The sequence below is a fragment of the Phocoena phocoena genome, chromosome 3 (genome assembly GCF_963924675.1).
Source record: "Phocoena phocoena chromosome 3, mPhoPho1.1, whole genome shotgun sequence".
NCBI classification, from domain to species: domain Eukaryota; kingdom Metazoa; phylum Chordata; class Mammalia; order Artiodactyla; family Phocoenidae; genus Phocoena; species Phocoena phocoena.
Window position 1 is genome coordinate 98,898,012 of NC_089221.1, and position 20,164 is coordinate 98,918,175.

At 39.4% G+C, this 20,164-nt stretch overlaps 1 protein-coding gene across 1 annotated transcript in view; it reads left to right on the forward strand.

Moving 5' to 3' along the window:
* Positions 1–18,794, forward strand: part of TNFAIP8 (TNF alpha induced protein 8) — a 38,641-nt gene extending 19,847 nt beyond the window's left edge. The window contains exon 2 of the mRNA XM_065874412.1: positions 17,075–18,794. Coding sequence (XP_065730484.1) covers positions 17,075–17,640 — 566 coding nt within the window. The 3' untranslated portion in view covers positions 17,641–18,794. The remainder of the gene's footprint in view (positions 1–17,074) is intronic.
* Positions 18,795–20,164: the final 1,370 nt, after the last annotated feature.

Genomic DNA, 20,164 nt, shown 5'->3' on the forward strand with positions numbered 1-20,164 from the left:
GAGTAGCAGTTTCCATTCACATTGTGTATATGGTTCCTTTGATAAATAAATTTTTTTTCAATAACAAGTAACCAGAGGGAAATAAAATACAGATAGTAGGTAGAAAACAAAGGCAAGTATTTGCAGCAACACAGATGGACTTTATGCTAAGTGAAATAAGTCAGGCAGAGAAAGACAAATACTGTATGTTATCAGTTACATGTGGAATCTAAAAAAAAAAATAAACTGGGCTTCCCTGGTGGTGCAGTGGTTGAGAGTCTGCCTGCCGATGCAGGGGACACAGGTTCGTGCCCCGGTCCGGGAGGATCCCACATGCTGCGGAGCGTCTAGGCCCGCGAGCCATGGCCGTTGAGCCTGCGCGTCCGGAGCCTGTGCTCCGCAATGGGAGAGGCCACAACAGTGAGAGGCCCGCGTAACGCAAAAAAAAAAAAAAAAGCAAAGGCAAGTTGTGACAGTGGTGCTCAAAAGATGAGGGTTTAGAGTGCTGCTCAGGTACATAGAGGATGGCTTTTTCAGTGAAGAGAGAGATTTCATCAAATATGCTGGGGTGGAAAATGCAAGGCATTTGGAGGAGAAGGTGGTGGAAGCCTAGAGATGTGTTGACAAGTCAGAACTAGGAAGTCTTCTTGCTCAGCTTGATTGCCAGCTAGGGGAACAGAGGGCTGCGAGCGCTTTGGAATCACTGCCAGAGTCACACCCAGGTCTGAAAAGTGATTCAGAAGGATTTGAGTCCCTGAGCCTTTAAAGCAGGGGTGGCTAACTCACAGGTCTTGGCTCATTTCCTGGCCTCTGTGGGCGCGTGGCCAGGTGGTTAACTGGACAGGACCTGTTTCTTACTCTCTTGTACCCCCTGCCCCCAAATGTTACCAGAAGGTCAGATTTTTCTTGAGAAATGGGAAATGTGAATTTTTAGGTCAATGCTCCCAACTTTTACATGGTTTTTACTAATTAGAAAAACAAAACATTATGAGGGCCCATTTTGGGGTTGATGAAGTGTTCTGGAATTAGATAGTGATGATTGTTGCCCATTGTGAATATAATAAAAATCACTGAGTTTTACCCTTTTCAGATGGTTACAATGGTGATTTTTTTTTTTTTTTTTTTTTTTTTTTTTTTTTTTTTGCGGTACGCGGGCCTCTCACTGTTGTGGCCTCTCCCATTGCGGAGCACAGGCTCTGGACGCACAGGCTCAGCGGCCATGGCTCACGGGCCCAGCCGCTCCACGGCATGTGGGATCTTCCCGGACCGGGGCACGAACCTGTGTCCCCTGCATCGGCAGGCGGACTCTGAACCACTGCGCCACCAGGGAAGCCCTACAATGGTGATTTTCATGTGATATGAATTTTATCTCGGTTTTAAAAAGAAAAAAAAAATTATGGGGGCCCAACCAAAATGTGTTGCCAGCCCAAAGTTTGTAAGCTCTGTTTTAAATGGAGGAATTACTCTTTGCTACTTTTGATAATCCCAAACCACCTTTCCCCAGGGAAGCCAGCGACCAGGAGTTAATGGGGGTCATATTGTAACCCTGCATTAACCTCTGGGCCTCTGTTTTCCACCTGTGGTCTCCATGGCTTCTTCCATCTGTAAAAGTAGGACTGGTGACAGAAATGGGGAGAGGTGGGATGGTGGCCTTAATTCTGGAGCACTGAGTGAGTGGGTGGAAAGACAAAACTACAGAAAGGTGGGTGCTGCCAAAGTGTTTCAGAGAAGTGATTTATTTTGTTGTTATTTGGCAGCTGGTGGTAAAATTGATTGGTTATGTTATTTGCCAAAGTTTATTTTACCCAAATATCTACCATTAGGGAAGTAATCCATCTCTGAGACAGCAAGTTAATGTACTTAGGGAAACGATTTTTAGTTCTTAAGAGATTGACTATAATGACCTTTTTCAGTTATTTTCTTTAATGGAAAAATGAGTTTAATATACCAAGTATGACTCAACATGAAAGAATTATGATTATTTTAACAAAACTGTTTGGCTTTATTATTTTTAATTCTAAATATAATTTGAAGTAAACCAATTTCAATAAGGACAAAATAGAAAACTTAAGATTTTTATATTATAACCCTAACTTAATTTTCAGCTTTTTATTTAACAAACTAGCAAAGAAAGGTAGAGTTTATTTATGCCTTTTTAAATTTCCAGTTTCTTATGAATATATCCTTAAAAAATGCCTTTTTTAATCTTAAAAAAGCAACGTCTCTCTGAAAAACAGAATTATCTTATCTCTGCAGAGTGTGGGTTATTCAGTAATTTTTACCAGTTTCAAGTGTTATCAAAAGATGACTTTTTTTTTTTGGATGCCTATCTTAAGTTACGAATGGACTCATTTAGAATAAACTTTTTCCAAAGGATTATATTGCAATATTCGTTTCTTAGGTAAATTTGAGATACGATATTTGAGGTATGCTACCTAATTAAGTATTTGAGATATGCTACTTAATTAAAGTATTTGAGATATGATACCTAATTAAAATAATTCATTTATAGTTTCTTATGTCTTATAAAAAACCAGTACTCTTTTCTCACTCCTCCCCTGGCTTCCTGTTCCCCCAGAACAACCTGGGAATTTTTTTGACCCAGCAGATATATTTTAAAGATTAATTGAGCATTTATTGTGGCAAGGAATAAATAATAAATTATAACCAATCACAAAGATTTTACTTTCAGGGAAAATGGAAGCAAATAATTATGATGTAAAGCAGTTTGCAAAAAGAGTGAGAGAGGATAGAACGTTTCTGACAGGGTTAGTCAATAAAGCCTTCAAGGAAGATATATTTGGGAAGGATCATTGAGGAATGGATAGGATTTCACCCAAGATGGCTCCCCCTTGCTTCCTTCAAGTTTCTGCTCGAATGTCACCTTTTCAGAAAGGCCTTCCCTGACTAAAATAGCAGGGATAAAATAGCATGGTCTCCCCCTCACCCCCAGTCTCCTCACTACCCCGCCCCCCAGCAAAAACACACACACTCCCTTTACTTTTTTCTAGCCCTCTGCCACTATTTGACCTGTTTATACACATCTGTTTAATGTGTCTTAGGTTTTGTGTCTTAGGTTTCCCTCTGCTAGAATCTGTGCTTCTTGAGAGCAGGCATTTTGGTGCTGAGTAAAAAATGTGTTAAGTGAATGAATGAGTGACTGACTGGGAGAAGGCTTTTCTGCTAAAAGTCTGTTTACTGTGTAGTGCTCCAAACTGGTATGGAAAATCCAAGTTCCACTTCTCCCAGGATATTTAGAAATTTGGCAAGTTCACCACCTCTCTGAGACTCAGCAAACACATTCTGTAGAAATTAGGGGGAGATTTTGATGCCTGTAACTAAATAACAAGTGTTATGAAAACAAATTATTATTACTCTTAACCTTCCTACCTTTTTACCCAGCAGACCTTCCGTAGACACTCACTGACCATACATAATTTAGGTTTAAATTATTTCTAAAATCCATGGGACTTGCACATGCCCTTCTGTTTCTGACATACAGGTACACTGCGGGGCAGAATTCTAATTCCAAAGAGCCCATAGGAGTTCCGTAGGTTGGCTCTGAAATGTAGTCCCATTCATTTCTTTAAGGAGAAGTCATCCACACAAATGGTTGCCGAGCCCGGGAGCTGAATGTAACTGGGTGGTGATGGCCAGGGAGGACCTGTGGTAAACCAGGCAGGGTGTTCTCCTTCTAAAGGCGGCAGCCACAACTTACCTCAAGACCACGGTTGCCGTGTGGGAATGTGGGCCCGTTTTGGTCAGGTCTTATGATTATTAAAAAAAAAAAAAAAAAAAATCAAAAACACAGATTTTGAGGTTAAATTTTTCAATTTTTTAAAACGTGGACCACTAACTCTAAGATGAATACAACACTGTACAGGCCAAACAACGGGGTGTCCAGGTTACAACCTCTACAAGGCATCCTGATCTAAATAAAACAATGGAGGATACCTGAGCATTAAGAGCAGGGAGAAAAGGTTAGAAAGAGGGGTAGAAACCACTTTACAGAGAACCTGAGTGCCACACTGGAGGTAGCCAGCGGTAAGCACACTGGGTTTTCTTTTTTCAAGGTTATCTCCTGGAGTTTTAGAGCTTCAGTGTATCTTGATACTTGAAATGAGATAGTTCACTTTAAGGCCCAGCAGATCGCATCTTACCATTTGCTTACCTTTAATGGGATCTGGCCTCTTAGGGCTTGACATGGCTATAAAATGCAGGACCAGCTTAACCTTTTCATACAGTTATTGCAGAAAGGTTTTGTCAAGAATGTGGGGAGGCTATGCCAGGATGCATATTTGACAGATGCCCAAGCTGAGGCCAAGAAGTCACTGCTCCTAAAATACTCAAACAGATGGCTTTGGGATATTTTCATGAAAGATTCCAGAACATTTGCAGTAGGGATTGAGTTAGCTAAATATGGTCACTTCGCCAAATAAAAGTGGCTGGTCATTCTGTATGTTCTGGCAAAGGACAGGGGAGAAAAGCAGTAGACAAAAAAAAGAAAAGAAAATGCATATTGTCCATAGAGTGTAAGTAAATTTGTTTGTTAAGCTCTAGATATATGAAATTGAATTGATTTCCTGACACATCTTCATGAATTGCCAGAGAAGATAGTGATAGGTTCCATGGAAGCAGATTAGAACAGTGGGGTTTGTTTCACTCCATGATAGCTGGAGGGCAGGTGTTATGCACTTTGAAGAATAGACAGATGAATAGAGTGGTACCTTAGTTGTCAAGGATTATAATCAAGTAAGATAAGATAGGAATTTAATTCCCCCATGGGGCAGAAAATACATTAGAAGAGGGAACACTTTATTCTTTTCTTTGGATTTGGGAGATTACTTCCCCGCTGGATTTGGAAAACCTTCTTGGAAGTGGTGGTGTTTAAACTGAGCCTTAAAGGACGAGCAGGACTTTTTCAGGAGTGGAGCAGGGTGGACACATAATTTTTATTTTCTTTATTTTTTTTTCTCTTCTCTGATGTGTAAGACCCATCCTCCTTATTTTTTGGTTCAAGGAGTTGCTTTATCTTGGGGAGCAGATAAGCTCTAAAAAGTGGGATTATGCAGCTGGCTCAGGAACATCACAGCATTTGATAGAAAATCCATAAATAGCAAACATTCTCTTAATTTCACTTTTCTTACAGAGCAGCCATGCACCATAGTTGGCTGCCATGTACCTCGGCTCTGCCCCTCATTCAGTGCCCTTGGACAAGTCCCTTGACTGCTAAGCGTCAGTTCTCTCATCTGCTTCCTCAGGGTTAAATAATAATAAGAGGATGAAACCAGAAGAAACCCTTTCATAAACACATGGAAGTGTTATAGTGCAAATATTTTGCATACTGTGGAGTGCCATGCAAATGTCAGCTCTAATTTGACTGTCTGCTTGTCTTTGTTATAGGGCCAGGAGACCAGACAGCGTGTGTTGACCATCGATGCCAGTTTTAGGGGCTGGTTCGATAATTAAACTGCGCTCCAGTGTGTTGGCTTTTAAAGTCTGTTAGTGGTTTTCGAAGCCCGGCGTGAATATAAATATTCATCCGGAGCCAGGGCCTCTGGCAGAATGCAAGAACTTAGGGAGTGGAAAAGTGTAGAAAATCGTGGAGCTTGTTTAGAGGATTTTCCTCCACAATCTGGTGGAAGCTTGAATTATATCAACAATGGAAAGGCTTCATGTCCTCAAGAAAATATGTAAATAAACCCAGCTTAATTGAAAAGTCTTCAAGAAAAATATATGGTGTTCTAATCCAATGTAACAAATAAGGAAGGGTTCATTTAATTTAAAAAGAAAAAGAATAGTTCACTAAAGTCAGTTTGGTATAAACACATGTAGGATATTTTTATTTAATTTCAAACCCATATGAAGCTTAGTGATAGAGTTATTAGGCCCTGTTCAAATTTTGGTTAAAGTATCATTTAAAGAGACTAACTTTTCTGTTCTCTTTGAGGCTTTAATATAATAAGCTGTATTCTGAGAACATTTTCTCTGCATTCTGTGCACAAGCTCACGTCTAGTTTTGGGTGAAAAAAAAATTGAGTGGGGCGTTACATCTGTTCATAGGCTACTTAGAGCATGTCTTCATGGCCAAAGTATGTCTATTGGAAAATTGTAAAGTACAGCGTTGTAGGAGTACACCTCAGAGTAGGGGTCCTCCAACTTTACTCTCCCTCAGAACCATCCATCAGGGTGCTTCTTCCAAATGCAGCTTCTTAGACTGCAGTCCTGAGGATTCTGATTCAGTGGGTCTGACAATCTGCATTTCGAAGAAAGCTCCAGGCCCTTCTGATGCACGTGGGCCTTGCCACGGAGAATGCTGCCCAAGTACATGCTGTATCTGTCCTCTCCCTGCCAGTGCTTTCTCGCAAACTGAGTACCTTTGTAGTAAGTTTTCCTGGGCCTCAACAACAAGCTATACATAGTTTGTGTTTAAAGTTTCTCTAAAATCCATAGGACCCACATGCATCCTTGGGTTTCTAACATATAGATAGGTACGCTGCTGGGCAGAATTTTTAATCCCTAACTCGCCTGTAGGAATTCTGTAGGTCAGCTCTGGAATGCAGTCACATTTATTTCTGTAAAGCAGAGTCTTCTTTTTCTTTTAAGGCAACCTCCTGGGTCAGTCTCCACTTGTGAAACCTTCTGCAAACCTAGTTTCCCTCCATCACCCCTTTGAGCAAAACTATCATTCCCTCTCTTTGCTACCATCACTTTTAGGATTCTGCCAAGCTGTGTGCTCACCTGCCCCGCACCCCAATGCCACATTAAACTGAGTGTCCGGAGAGAACTGGAGAGAAAGGATCAGTCGTTTATCTCTGAAACCACAACATTATAAACACTCAGAAGTTTTGTTGAATGATTCGCGTCTTCAGGTTAATGTCCTGTCTTCTTTCCTCACTCCTGTTTCACAAGTCATGATCACAAGACTCGATCAACCCATACCAGCCGATCTTCTACAATATCTACCTTAAGAATCAGGATGACAACATTAACGACAACAGTAATAATAGTTCATGTTAACTGACGCAATTTTTAAATATCTGGCACTACCCTAAGCACTTTATATGGATTATTCTCATTTAATCTTCATAACAACCTCAGGTATCCTCATTTGCATATGGGGATACTGAGGCACAGAGAGGTTAGGTAATTAGCCCCCGGGACACGGGCACTCAGTGGCAGAACCAGGCTTCTGACCCAGACGGTGTGCCTCTGGAGCCCACGTTCACAGTCACCACATTACCTGGCTTTGCCTGACTCTCTCTGCACGAGACAATTGTGAATCCGTTCCAGAGGGTTAGCAAGAACTCAGGTCAGTTTGTTAGCCAATAATTTTCACTGACCTTATCCTACAAATTTGTCAATGGGTCGTCTGAGAAGTTAGGTTGGAAAACTTGGGTAGGTAAAGTTAAAATGTTACTTTACTGCACTAATCCTCAAGACCTCTAATATTATTAGTACATTTTTTGCAACTCAAATGGGACCTTTGTATACACCGTTTCCCAAATGTATTTATCTCGAGGGGATCACCCCTGCCACCCCCTACTTAAGACTCTTAACTTCTTGAAGAATTAGGTTTTTGTTGTTTTTAACATAATTCGGAATAAAAGCTGGCTAGTGCTCTTGTGGGGTTCCCAAGAAATTTCTCAGGTCCTAAATATTTGGGTAACCCTTACTTTTGACCCTTTCTTATTTAGTCTTGAGTGTCTTTAGTGCCTGAGTAGTTAAGTAGTCTTTAGTGACCACTTACATTTACCTGCTGGAACAATCACAGATTTGTTGTCATAGTGTAATTACTAATAGTGCCCTTTTCGAAGGGATCCCATTTGGATGATAAACTCTGCACAATTGCTCTAATCATAACTTCACCCTCCCCCAATTAAATAAAGACCTCTGTTTCATACTTACTACCTTCTCATCACTCACTGAAGGACTCTTATTGCTACCACATGTATGGGAACAAAGGTAATAGCCATGTGCCTCTGGCATCTCACCATTTTATGTCAGAGTCATGCAAGGAATTATAGAATTCCATAAACTGGAATTACCCAGTTTATAGTCTCTCATCACTCAAAAGTAGCATTTCTTAAGAATTGCAAGCCTTTAAGACTTCTTCACCTTGCTCAGAATCTATCTATCTATCTGTCTATTCATATATATGCTTGTCTATGCAGAAGAGACAGCAAATCTGAAAGGATACCAAAAGTCTAAAAATAGTTGTTACCTCTGGGCAGCAGTGGTTGACATCAGTACCGTGTAGTGGTGGCAAAGCTGAAAGAGACTTCTCACTTTAAATATTTACACTCCGGCTTTTGAGTAACGTAAGCATATTCTTTTTAATTATATTTTTCAATGTTTTAAAACTATTCTGAGTTTTCCCTGGAAATACAGGCTATTTCAAGCCCAGCTGGGTTGATCTACCTTATGGAATCCATGTCCTTCCTCCAAGGGAGACCTGCTCTCTTTTTTTTTCTTTTATTTCACTTCACTTAGTCAAATATTATTAGGTCTTCTCATACTTCAAGAGAGAGCTTTTTTAATGCTTGTGTGTTGTAACATAATTCTTAAGAGAACAGCTTGGAATTGGACATATCTGGGATCAAGTTCCTCTCTTCCACTTACTGACTGTATGGCCTTGAGAGAGCAACTTAATTTCTCTGGGCCTCCGTTACTGTATCTGTAAACGGGGATAATGACAACCTCCCTCTTGGGATTGTTGTGAAATTTCAATAAGATAATGCATATTCTAGGCAGTTCTGGGGATAATGTAGTATAAGTTCAAAATATGGTGGCTAGCCAGTGGGTTCTTAGGACTGTAAACCTCTAACTCTGAGTAGCCACAAAGTTCATTTCTATTCCTGTAACCTCTTTTCTAATATTTACAAGACTGACATTCCGTGGGATCCAACCATACCACTTCATATAAATATCATCAAACTTTCTTCCAATCCTGGTATTAGTGCACCTAGAGGGAGCAGGGATATCTTGTCAGAGTTTATGCCTTTCAGAAAGCAGTCAAGGAGTCAACACGATTCCTGGAGCAAATTAACCAAAAAAAAAAAAAAAAGCAGAGATGGAGTCTAATATGACGTTAAAGGTGTTGAAACTTAGGAAATGACATTTTCAATTTCAAAATCATCACAAAAGTAAGCCACAGGAATGAAAGACACACAGTTGAACCCAAAATCGTGATGAAAAGATTCTAGAATTCAAGCAACAAAAACAGCCCAAGGTCACACGGGGAAAAGCCTTCATAGTGTTTTCTTTAGGACATAATTCCTCTTGTCCACAAATTTGGAAAATAGAAGATATAAAGAGAGCCGAGTAGAAAGAATACAGTGTGTGTAAATATTGGATTTGAATTCCTGCTTCTCTATCTCAAGTGTATTCAATAAGGGAGCAAAACTCAGTGTGCATTTGTGGTCTGTCGTCATGAGCCCAGCATGCTGCTGGGGGTTTTCTGGTTTGTAACTCAGTAACTCTTACTTAAGCCATACCACCTTGAAACGATGCCCTACTTAGCAGATGAGAAAACAGATTCAAAGAAATTGAATTGCACCCAAGTCTACAACCCAGGACTCTCGACCTTGATCTTTTGTTTCCATCCATGCTGTTCTTACTTGGCAGGAAGCCCTGCCTTTGGGTCTCTGGTTCTCTGGGAAGCTTTGGGAAGTCTGGGGGAGAAGCTAGGACTTCATGGAGTAATCTTGTTGGCCTCCGTGGACTTTCACTTTGGCTTTATATGTGGCCCACTTCCTTTACATTGTTTCCTCTCTTGCACAGCTTTGTATGGACGCTGATACTGTGTCTTTTTGTGGGGTGCTTCAATTCTGTTCTCCTGGGGCCAGTTTTCTCTAGACAAAATACACTTGTGTTACCTATCACAGTCCTTGTGGTACTGAATCTATTGCTAACAACAGATTCAACACCTAAGAAAAAGAGAAATTCCCCGATAAAGGAAATTTTAATATATTTTAGTTTTGTTTTTTTTTGTGGTACGTGGGCCTCTCACTGTTGTGGCCTCTCCCGTTGCGGAGCACAGGCTCCGGACGCGCAGGCTCGGCGGCCATGGCTCACGGGCCCAGCCGCTCCGCGGCATGTGGGATCTTCCCAGACCGGGGCACGAACCCGCGTCCCCTGCATCGGCAGGCGGACTCTCAACCACTGCGCCACCAGGGAAGCCCTATTTTAGTTTTTTTAATGTCATCACAGAAAGGATCTATAACTCGTTATTCACTAAACCGTGTGAGGTCTTTGTTTTCACACAACCGTCTGACATTTTGCATTTCTAAGCTCCATGTTACTTCCGGAAGGAGTTGATTAATTTTCACCAAATGTCATTCAGTACCAGAGAATCTCAGAAAGTATTTGAAGTTTAATTTGTTGACTTCTTTAAACAAACCTGTGGAGAAAGCTGTTCAGTGACGGGTATTCTGTGAGATCCTCCTCTGTGCTCCATGTCCATTTATCTTTGCAGCCACTCCAAGAGGTGGGGATCATTAGTCCCATCTTGTAGATGGGGAAACTGAGTCTCAGTAATATGCCTGAGCAGTATGGCAGTTCATGGAACCATCAGCTATGGAATATTGGACTTTTATAAGTACACTCTTCTTTTCCAGGACCCTGGGGAAATTAGGTGCGCAGGAAACGTGTACTAGTTCTCACTAAAGGGTTATATGGACTGCAGTTTTGGTTTGTTTTGTTTTGTTTTACTTTATATGGTTTTGATGAAAAAATCGTAATATGTGTTAAAGGGTATGTTTTAAAGAAGATCAAGTCATGACTCTCATAAAAATACAAAAGGGACATGCCGAAGATTTTACTTAACTCGTTAACTAATGAGGAACAGTAAGCTCTTATAATCGTTTCAAAGGAGAATGCCAAGTGTAACACAGGCAGACAAGAAAATGAGGGAGCAATTGCACCTTCACTAGTCAGAATTTATTTGTATCTCTGTGGAAAAGAGCCATTTGCACTACCAGATTTACTTACAGAGTTGTGAAATAGCTACGTAAAGAACAAGGAAAGGAGGCTGCAAGGGGGTGCTTTATAATTCCCAGTACTCCATTGAAAACCATCCAGTGATTTTTTTTTTCTTTTTCAGCCCTTTTTAAAGTCACCACCTTCCCTGACGTTTGTCTTCTTTAATATGTTGACTTTTTAAATGAGCATGTACTTTTCTGAAGGTGGTAGGAGACACAGAGTGAATGACTTAGCTTGTCCCTGTGATGAGGCATACCATTGGTTTTCAACCACTTGGGGTCAGGAAAATGCATGCACACCCAAATTTGCATTCGCCATCAGGTTAAGGACCTTAGATGTATTGATTTTTCTCAAGACTATGTTCTTTTGTGTTAGAGTCTCCGTCTGTGACCTGAGGGCGATTGGGGGTTAAGGGTCCTGGCACTTGTCTTTTTCTCTCTGGATAAGATTGCCTCCAGCTTGCTGCCATGGTCATTTCTTCTGGTCCTTCCAGGGTCAGCCCCTCTCATAGTTTGAATCTCTGCTGCTTCTGCTGATATGGCCCTCTCCCCACCCCTCACTCTCTTTTTCTTTCTTTTTTCTTTTTGGTTTTTTGTTTCTTCTCTATCCTGTTGAATTTCCCACTTTGGAATTTTTTAGTGTGGAGGCTAGTGTCACACATATATCAGCAGTGTCCCAACAATTCCTTGCTTTTCTCCTGGAGCACTACCAAATCCCAATATAGGGGGGTCAACTCTTAGCTGTTTAACTTCTTGTGACAGTGTTTACTGTTGGTTATGGCTCCATTCTTATCCCCAAAGCTGTCTTTTTACTAAGCTCCATTTAGATTTGGAGTAATTCAAATGCAAGAGAGCTACGGTTTTATATATTTGTTTAAAGAACTTTTACTAACAGACCAAAACAGCCAGTCGTGCTCTTCAAATTGTTTTCTTTTCCATCCTTCCTACTACTGGGCCCACTGGATCAAATTTTAACTAGGCAGGAATTAGCAATGACATATATGTGCATCTGTAGTCACCGTTTAAAAGTTCCAAGTATAACAAATTTGATGGGTGAAAAATTATGTATTTGATGGTGAGGTTGTAAAGAAGGTAACTTGAGTACTTCACTATATTAGCATTTTCTTAACTGGGGTAATATTATGGGTAATTCTTGTTAATTTCAGAGAACTATAGTTTTTCATTAATTAATGTCATGAAAAGGTTTTGGGGTTTTTCCCCCTATTCTAAGCACTTTTTTTCTTTTATACAGAGTCATTATAACTTTGACATCAGTGTTTATCTCCAGATTTATAATTGTTGATGCTAAAAGCAGGATTCCCTAAATATCAGTTTGCCTTACAGCAAGCGTTGCTGAAATGGACTGTTTGATTAAGCCAAGGAAGGCGACGTAAAGACGTAGAGGAGGGGCAGTGAGATAAGTGGATGTCAAATAACATTCACACATATTTCTGAAAACAGTCTTAAATGGTTTTGATGTAGTGGTAATCCTTTGTATGTTTTTGATATAAGGTATCATTTTTCATTAGTCAACAGCATACATGTATATTTTTAAACACAAGTGAATCAGTACTTCCAGCACTTTCTTCTTTGAGAACATCTCCTATTCATACATCTTAGTTGCTTCCTGGGCATACCTTTGGTTATGTGTTTTTCATCATAGATCCAGACAGAGGGAGAGGTGGGCCTGTGTTTAGTCTTCCACTGTAGCTCAAGTTAGAACCACTGTACCCTGCTTTTATGCTAAATATTTGTATTACTGTCCTTTGATGTTTTCTCGTTGTACATAATAAATCTTTCCTCTTTATTTTTTTTACATTTGCATTTTTAAAATTATAGTTAATTTACAGTGTTGTGTTAGCTTCAAGTGTACAGTACAATGATTCAGTTATATATATATATAATGTCAGATTATTTTCCATTATAGGTTGTTATAAGACATTGAATATAGTTCCCTGTGCTATACAGTAGGTCCTTGTTGTTTATCTCTTTTATACATAGTAGTGTGTATATGTTAATCCCAAACTCCTAATTTATCTCCCCACCCCATCCCCTCTGGTAACCATAAGTTTATTTTCTATGTCTGTGAGTCTATTTCTGTTTTGTAAATAAATTCATTTATATCATTTTTTTTAGATTCCACATATAAGTGATATCTTATGATATTCATCTTTCTCTGTCTGACTTCACTTAGTATGATAATCTCTAGGTCCATCCATGTTGCTGCAAATGGCAGTGTTTCATTATTTTTATGGTTGAGTAATATTCCATTGTGTACATATACCACATCTTCTCTATCCATTCATCTGTCGATGGACACTTGGATTGCTAAATCTTTCCTCTTTAAAAGAACTGATTTATGACAGTAAGAGAAACCACACTCTGAGGTACACTTCAAAGGAAGAAAACCACATATTTAACCAGGTAAAGCGAATATCTGTTTCTCTAGCTTTTAAAACAAACAAACAAACACCCACATATGTATTTAGAACTCTCATTTTGCAGGTCAGCATGTTTTCACAGAGAAGTATTTAAGTATAGTGAAGAGAGGGGGGCAGTTGACTCCTGCTTCTGTCAGAAGTGCCGTGTACCAGGCACCCTTGTAGGTTCAGGGGACGACACAGTGAATAAGATTTACAACTTCTGCTCTCAAAGTGCTTACATTCTATTAAAGGAAGGCAGACAATGAAAATGTAAGCAAATGATGAGGATTTCAGGAACAAGGAAGTGCAATGGTTAGCAAAGAATTTAAGTGAAGCATCATTTTCTAATTTCCATTTTTTAAAGCCCTGGCTACTACATTGGAAGCGATTGGAAAGGGGCTTGGACTGGGCTGTTGTCCATGGAGATGGAGGGAATTGGATAGAATTTAGAGAATTGGAGGAAGGTAGGATGGAAAGAACTTGGTAATGGACTGGGTAAGGGAGGGGATGGTATAGTGGACGACTCCCAGGTCTCTGACTTGAGCACAAGGATGGAAGGGATGCTATTAATTAAGATAGTAAAGAATGGAGGAGGAGCCCTTTGGGGGCAGGAGGGAATCGAGGATTCAGTTTTGGACATGGTATATTTGCGATGCCTGCAAAATAGCCAAGGAAAAGAAAAACCTTGAGTGCATTTGCAAAATGAGTCCGGAAAGGAGGTCAAGGCTGAGTTATAACTGTGGGAGTCATTGGCACATGGGTGATATCTGAAGCCATGGAAGTGGTTGAGATCACACAGGGGTGAGGACTGTGAAGGAGAAAAACTTGGTCCAGGACTAGCTGTGAGATACACCAGACATTTAATCGATCTAGTGGAGGATGTGGAACTGACAAACAAGCCTGAGCAGGAATGGCCAAAGGCAGTTAATTTGCAAGAAAAAAATAATCATATTTCATGATCACAGACCACACAGTCCTGGCCAGCAGCTCTCAGCCACAGCTCCCAGTTGGCTCTGAAAAAGCCTTCACTAATGCTAGGAAACAAATCTACTGCATGCATGTCTTCCCTGAGGAGGGGGAGAAAGAGTTTCATCCTCATTTTCAAAGATGACTGTACTGGATATAATCCAAAGGATAAAATGAAAGTATGAAGTTGTTGCTGTGTTTCTAGAACAGGGTTTGAAGTTCCTTTGAAACAAATGTGAAAGCCTCAGAGGTCAACTTCTCTGTCCTGGTTTAGTTTGAGTTCCTAGTAAATGGAGAATGATCTTGCTTAGTTGGCAGCAGCCTGTCTCTTGCGAGAAGTTAAAGCGCTACACCATAGAGTTATTTTGTCTTTATGCTTGCAATTACATGGGAAATTTAGATTTAATAAGAAAACTAGTTTAAAAGACATATGAACTTGCAAGTCCAGCCTTGGAAAAAGGAGCACAGGGGAATCTTTCGAACCCATCTCCCTCTGATTTCGATTATTTCACAATGTACGGTATCGCCATTTAATAGGCATTGCAGTAAATCCCAGATGGGATGTTTGTAGACTGTGTCACACTCTAATCAATTAAAAACAATAAACTTTCAACTTTATATAAAATAAATTCCTGAAATCCTAGTTACTGTGTATCTGAAAATTTGGGGGTATCCCTTCCTATATAAATAAGGTTTATTATTTGTAGAGGTCTGTGTCTTAAGTTGAGTCATGGAAGATGGTCCCTGGTCTTAATATGGTAATATTAATATTAAATAACTACACGTGTGCCGTTCATTTTGACATAAATTCTTTAGTGTAAAGCCATACACTCTTGCAAACTATTGAAGAGTAGGAATAGAAATGGATTGCTGCTTAAATGATGGAAGTATTAAAAAGCTTGGAAACTTTCTTTGTCAAGTTGGCTATTTCTCGTGCTCTTTCACTTTTCTTTCTCAAAATCAATTTCAGTTCTTCTGCAGTTTCAGTTCATGTTTCACAAGTTTAAATATCAACATTTGTGAGGGCACCATTTCTAGTTCGATCAAGATTTTCTTGCAGGGTGTATGGCCGTGTACAGTTCTGCATGACATCCTGGTCATTAGGAATCACTTGGCGGCTACCTGTACTATATACCATGAGCTACTTTGGCCCAAATTTCAAATCTGACATGGCAGTTCCACATTGAGGGAGTTAATCTCTTATGTACCTTCCCAGCCTGGATTTGGGAGCGGCTACCTTTTTGTTTTCTAATGTTGCTAACCTGTCCAAACTAGAAATAATTTCATAATTATTTCTAATAATATCAATGATGCCCTGACTCATTCCTACATATCTGTATTTTTAAGCCTTTCATCTTTCATTACTGAATGACTGCTTTCCAACGCCCAGGCACCTAGGAGAAGAGGGAGAAAGCACAGTTGTAGTGAAGCAGTATACACAGAGTGGGAGAGGATTTTGGAGAAAAACTAAACTTGGTTTAGGGAATGAACATTTATTGAGCATCTTCACTGACTGGCTGTAAGTTAAGAGCATCACGTAGGGTCTCATTAATATTTAATATATACAGCTCTTATTTTTTGTGTCTTAAATCTCTGTCTAATTAAATTATGATAATTTAATCAGTGAGTTCAAAAGTGAACTCTAAGCATCTGCTTTTCCAGAGTATGTTGTTCATGTGGCACGTTTCATTAGTTCATACAGTAGGGTTTTTTCCTCAAATCGTAGAAAAATTTAAAGGTCACGATGGCCATTCATTAGAAATAGCAAGTGACAATAAGCTCTCCAAGGAATATTTCTTTCCAACACTCAGCTTTGGGGAGTTGAAATTCAGGGTGGTTAGGTTGATCAAACTGGTAAGTGCTGACCAATGTCTTGGGAAATTTGACTTTTTGCAAATTTTGGACTATAAAGCAGGGCTTTCCTTTTGATTAGCTTCCATGAATTTGTCAATTTACTCAATATCACTGCTTTGTCATTTATTCCTCTTACATTTAAATGGGTTTCTATAAATCATTCTTGGTTACTGTTGCTCAGAGAACTATTGTAGAGTTGATTTTATATTCCTTATAAAATTAAAACTAGGGAAAAATAACATAAAAACTTACTGCCTCTTGAGACATACTATCTTTATAATCAGAGCCCTTTAACTCGTTTTTTTTTTTTTAATTTTAGCATTTTATTGGAGTATAGTTGATTTACAGTGTTGTATTAGTTCCAGGTACAGCAAAGTGACTCAGTTATACATAGACATATATTAATTCTTTTTCAGATTTTTTTCCCATATTATTATGGAATACTGAGTAGAGTTCCCTGTGCTATACAGTAGGTCCTTGTTGGTTATCTATTTTATATATAGTGGGGTGTATATGTTAATCCCAAGCTCCTGATTTATCCCTCCCCCACCCCCACCCCCACCCCCAGAGCCCTTAAACTTCTAAACAATGTATTGGCTACAAAGCAGAAGGTGTAAAACACTTGAATTGCCAAAAAACCTTAAAGATTATGCACAACCACCCATAATTTCACCAATGAGAACCTAATTCCCCCAAATGTAGGAAAATTATTTTAGTTCTTTTCTGAACAGAAACTAATGTCAGCAGATGGGAGGCAAGCCGTAGAGTGGGAAAATGGGAAGGAAAATACTCCTTCCAGTGAGATTTTTAATTTGCTTCTCTTGCTGATATTTACTGAATTTTTATCCTCCTCCTCCCCTTTGTTTTTAGTGGCCACAGATGTCTTTAATTCCAAAAACCTGGCCGTTCAGGCACAAAAGAAGATCTTGGGTAAAATGGCGTCCAAATCCGTCGCTACCACCTTAATCGATGACACGAGCAGCGAAGTGCTGGATGAGCTCTACAGGGTGACCAAGGAGTACACCCAGAACAAGAAGGAGGCAGAGAAGATCATCAAAAACCTCATCAAAACAGTCATCAAGCTGGCCATTCTTTACAGGAATAATCAGTTTAACCAAGATGAGCTAGCGCTGATGGAGAAATTCAAGAAGAAAGTTCATCAACTTGCTATGACCGTGGTCAGTTTCCATCAGGTGGATTTCACCTTTGACCGGAATGTGTTATCCAGGCTGTTAAATGAGTGTAGAGAGATGCTCCACCAGATCATCCAGCGTCACCTCACCGCCAAGTCACATGGACGGGTTAATAATGTCTTCGATCATTTTTCAGATTGTGATTTCTTGGCTGCCTTGTATAATCCCTTCGGAAGTTTTAAACCCCACTTACAAAAACTGTGTGATGGCATCAACAAAATGTTAGATGAAGAGAACATATGAGCATGTGAGTTGAGATTGTGACTGCTCATGATTTATTTGAAGATGGAGCACTGCTGATTTATGAAGAAAAAAAATAATGTTTTAAAGATTACACATATTTCAGAAAGACTTTGCCCAATTCAGTTGTCAGACATTAATGATAATGTTTTATGAGGCTTGTTTTATTTGAAGCAAAGCATATTGCCAAATATTCTGGTAAAAAGCTTCCCAGCGGTTAGCAGATCACGGGAAGATGTATGGTTGCGTGATGCAAATATAGAGTTATATAAAGAAAGATACGTGTGGCTCCAAACCTCAAGACATCTTTTTTAGGGCAGTTGTTATGTTGGTGGCACATTGGATATTTCTGTCATGTACAGAATTGTGTATTTTGATTCACCTTTATTCCTTACTATGTATGTGTACCTCTTTTAAAAAGCCAAGAGCTCTCTCTTACTGTCATTTCTCCTTTTGAAACAATTCCATTTTCACGTTTACCTTTTGTTAAAAAAATCTTTTGTTAAAGACTTTGTCACTGACATTCAAGAATTCCGTCTTAATTAAGAATTAAGATTGAAGAATTAAGGCAGTCAAATTGAACCTTCAGAAAAATAGAAAACTGCTTCTCTGAAATCAATATTGTAGAAACCAATTGTATTTGACATTATGAATAATGTCTAACATAAGACTATGCTTCTGGAATCGAGTCCTGTTTTTCAGTACCAACAGTAATACTTCCCAAAACATGAAAATTCCCCAAAATGGCATACCATTGCCTTGAAATGCTTGCTGAGGGCTTAACTTACATCATCTTGAAAATGTGCTGATGGAATCTCCATTTTTCATACCTGTTTTAAATGTAAGAGACAAAGAGGAAATCTAGATCATTCCCGATGTTGGGACAATAAAAAGTAAGTGGTTTTAAGAATGATAAAACAATCTTTACCTTAAGAGATGAGCCCATCAGAATAATTTAATTTAGGGGGATGAAAGGCAAAAGGGAAGACAGGATATTGCCAGAAGAACATGGGAATGAAAATGAATGAATTTCAATGTTTAGTAAGGTTTGATAGGTAAATAAAGAATGTCACTTTTTTATTTAACTGATAAGGTTTTTGCTATTTTGTTATTTGCTATTTTGATGAGTAAACCAAAGAATATTTGCATTCCAAGCAGTTTGTGTGTTGTTTCTATATAATTTTATGTGTGAATGATAAAGTAAGCATTTGCTTATTTTGTAAAAAAAAAAAAAAAAGAAAAAAGAAACCTGCTGGCCAACTATATCACCTAGGAAGTAACAGACTCAGTCACCAGTGCTAAATATTTGCAATGTCACTCTGTCTGTGATTTAGTGTACTCTTTTGCCTTGAATTTGCCTGCCTCCCAGAATACTGATGTTAAAATAATAGCTCACCAGGAAAGGCCCTACAACTAAATATTCCAGAGGTTGAGATCTTCTTTAACCCACTACAGCCTAAAGGAGGTGGTAACTTTCTCTGGGACCCTCATGTGCTTATCTGAGTCAAGCAGCAGAGGCAAAGAGCATCTCCCTGTTTGATATTAAATCCTGACACCAGGACTTGAACTGAAATTACTATCCTCACTTCCCAGGTAGTGACCACATTAAGTTAGCAATAGCATAGTGATTGCAGAATTGATCTGTCTAGCTTCAGAGCCTGCTAAATAGCTTCTAAATTTAGTTTAGCAGCCTTTCTTTACCAGCTCTGCTTTCCTCACTTGGGAAAACCTAACCTGTGTTCTGTGGAAGCTACTGATCTGGTGCATTCTACTCTACCAGATTCCCTCAGCAGAGGGAGTGCGGAAGACAGTGCTCGGGCAGTTGGTGGGTGCTTCTTGCTCATCTCTAGCTATAGACAGGACCAACCAGAGAGAGAGGACCTAGGGATAAACTTAGATCAGTCTGGGCCCTTTTGGATCATAGAGTTGTGCCTTCAGACTAGCAGTCAGATATGCATGGGGGAGGGGAAGAGCAGTCCTTAATTTCACACAGAAGGAAGGCAGTGAGGAATATCCTGAAGGAGGAAAGCCTATTTGCTTCCCTCTCTCAGATTCATCTTCTGGAGGGAACCCATCTCCTCCCCAATCCTGTACCTGGAAGGCATGCCTCAGAAGGATCAGTGACAGTCTTGATCAGCAAGTTCATTTCTGATGCAACAGGACTCCCCTTGTGCATGAATTTATTTGGGGTGAAAAGCTGGAAAGAATGCACATGTGCTTAGGATAGATAATTTTGAGCCAAGTTCACAGTCATTTTAGGGTCTTAGGAAAAAATGAGTCTTTTTACATTTTGGAAAAAAATCATGAATTGCATTATAATTGGTTTTTAAAATTTTTTGATGATGGCTTCTCTGCAAACATTATGAGTTAATATAATAGGCGAGTGATAATACTAGTGTTAACAACTGACATTACAGAGTAGATATTCTGTGCCAGGCACAGTAACTCATTCAATCCCCGCCACAACCTTCACCGTTTTACAGATGAGGAAACTAAGGCAAGGGAAATTAGGGAATTTGCTTGAGGT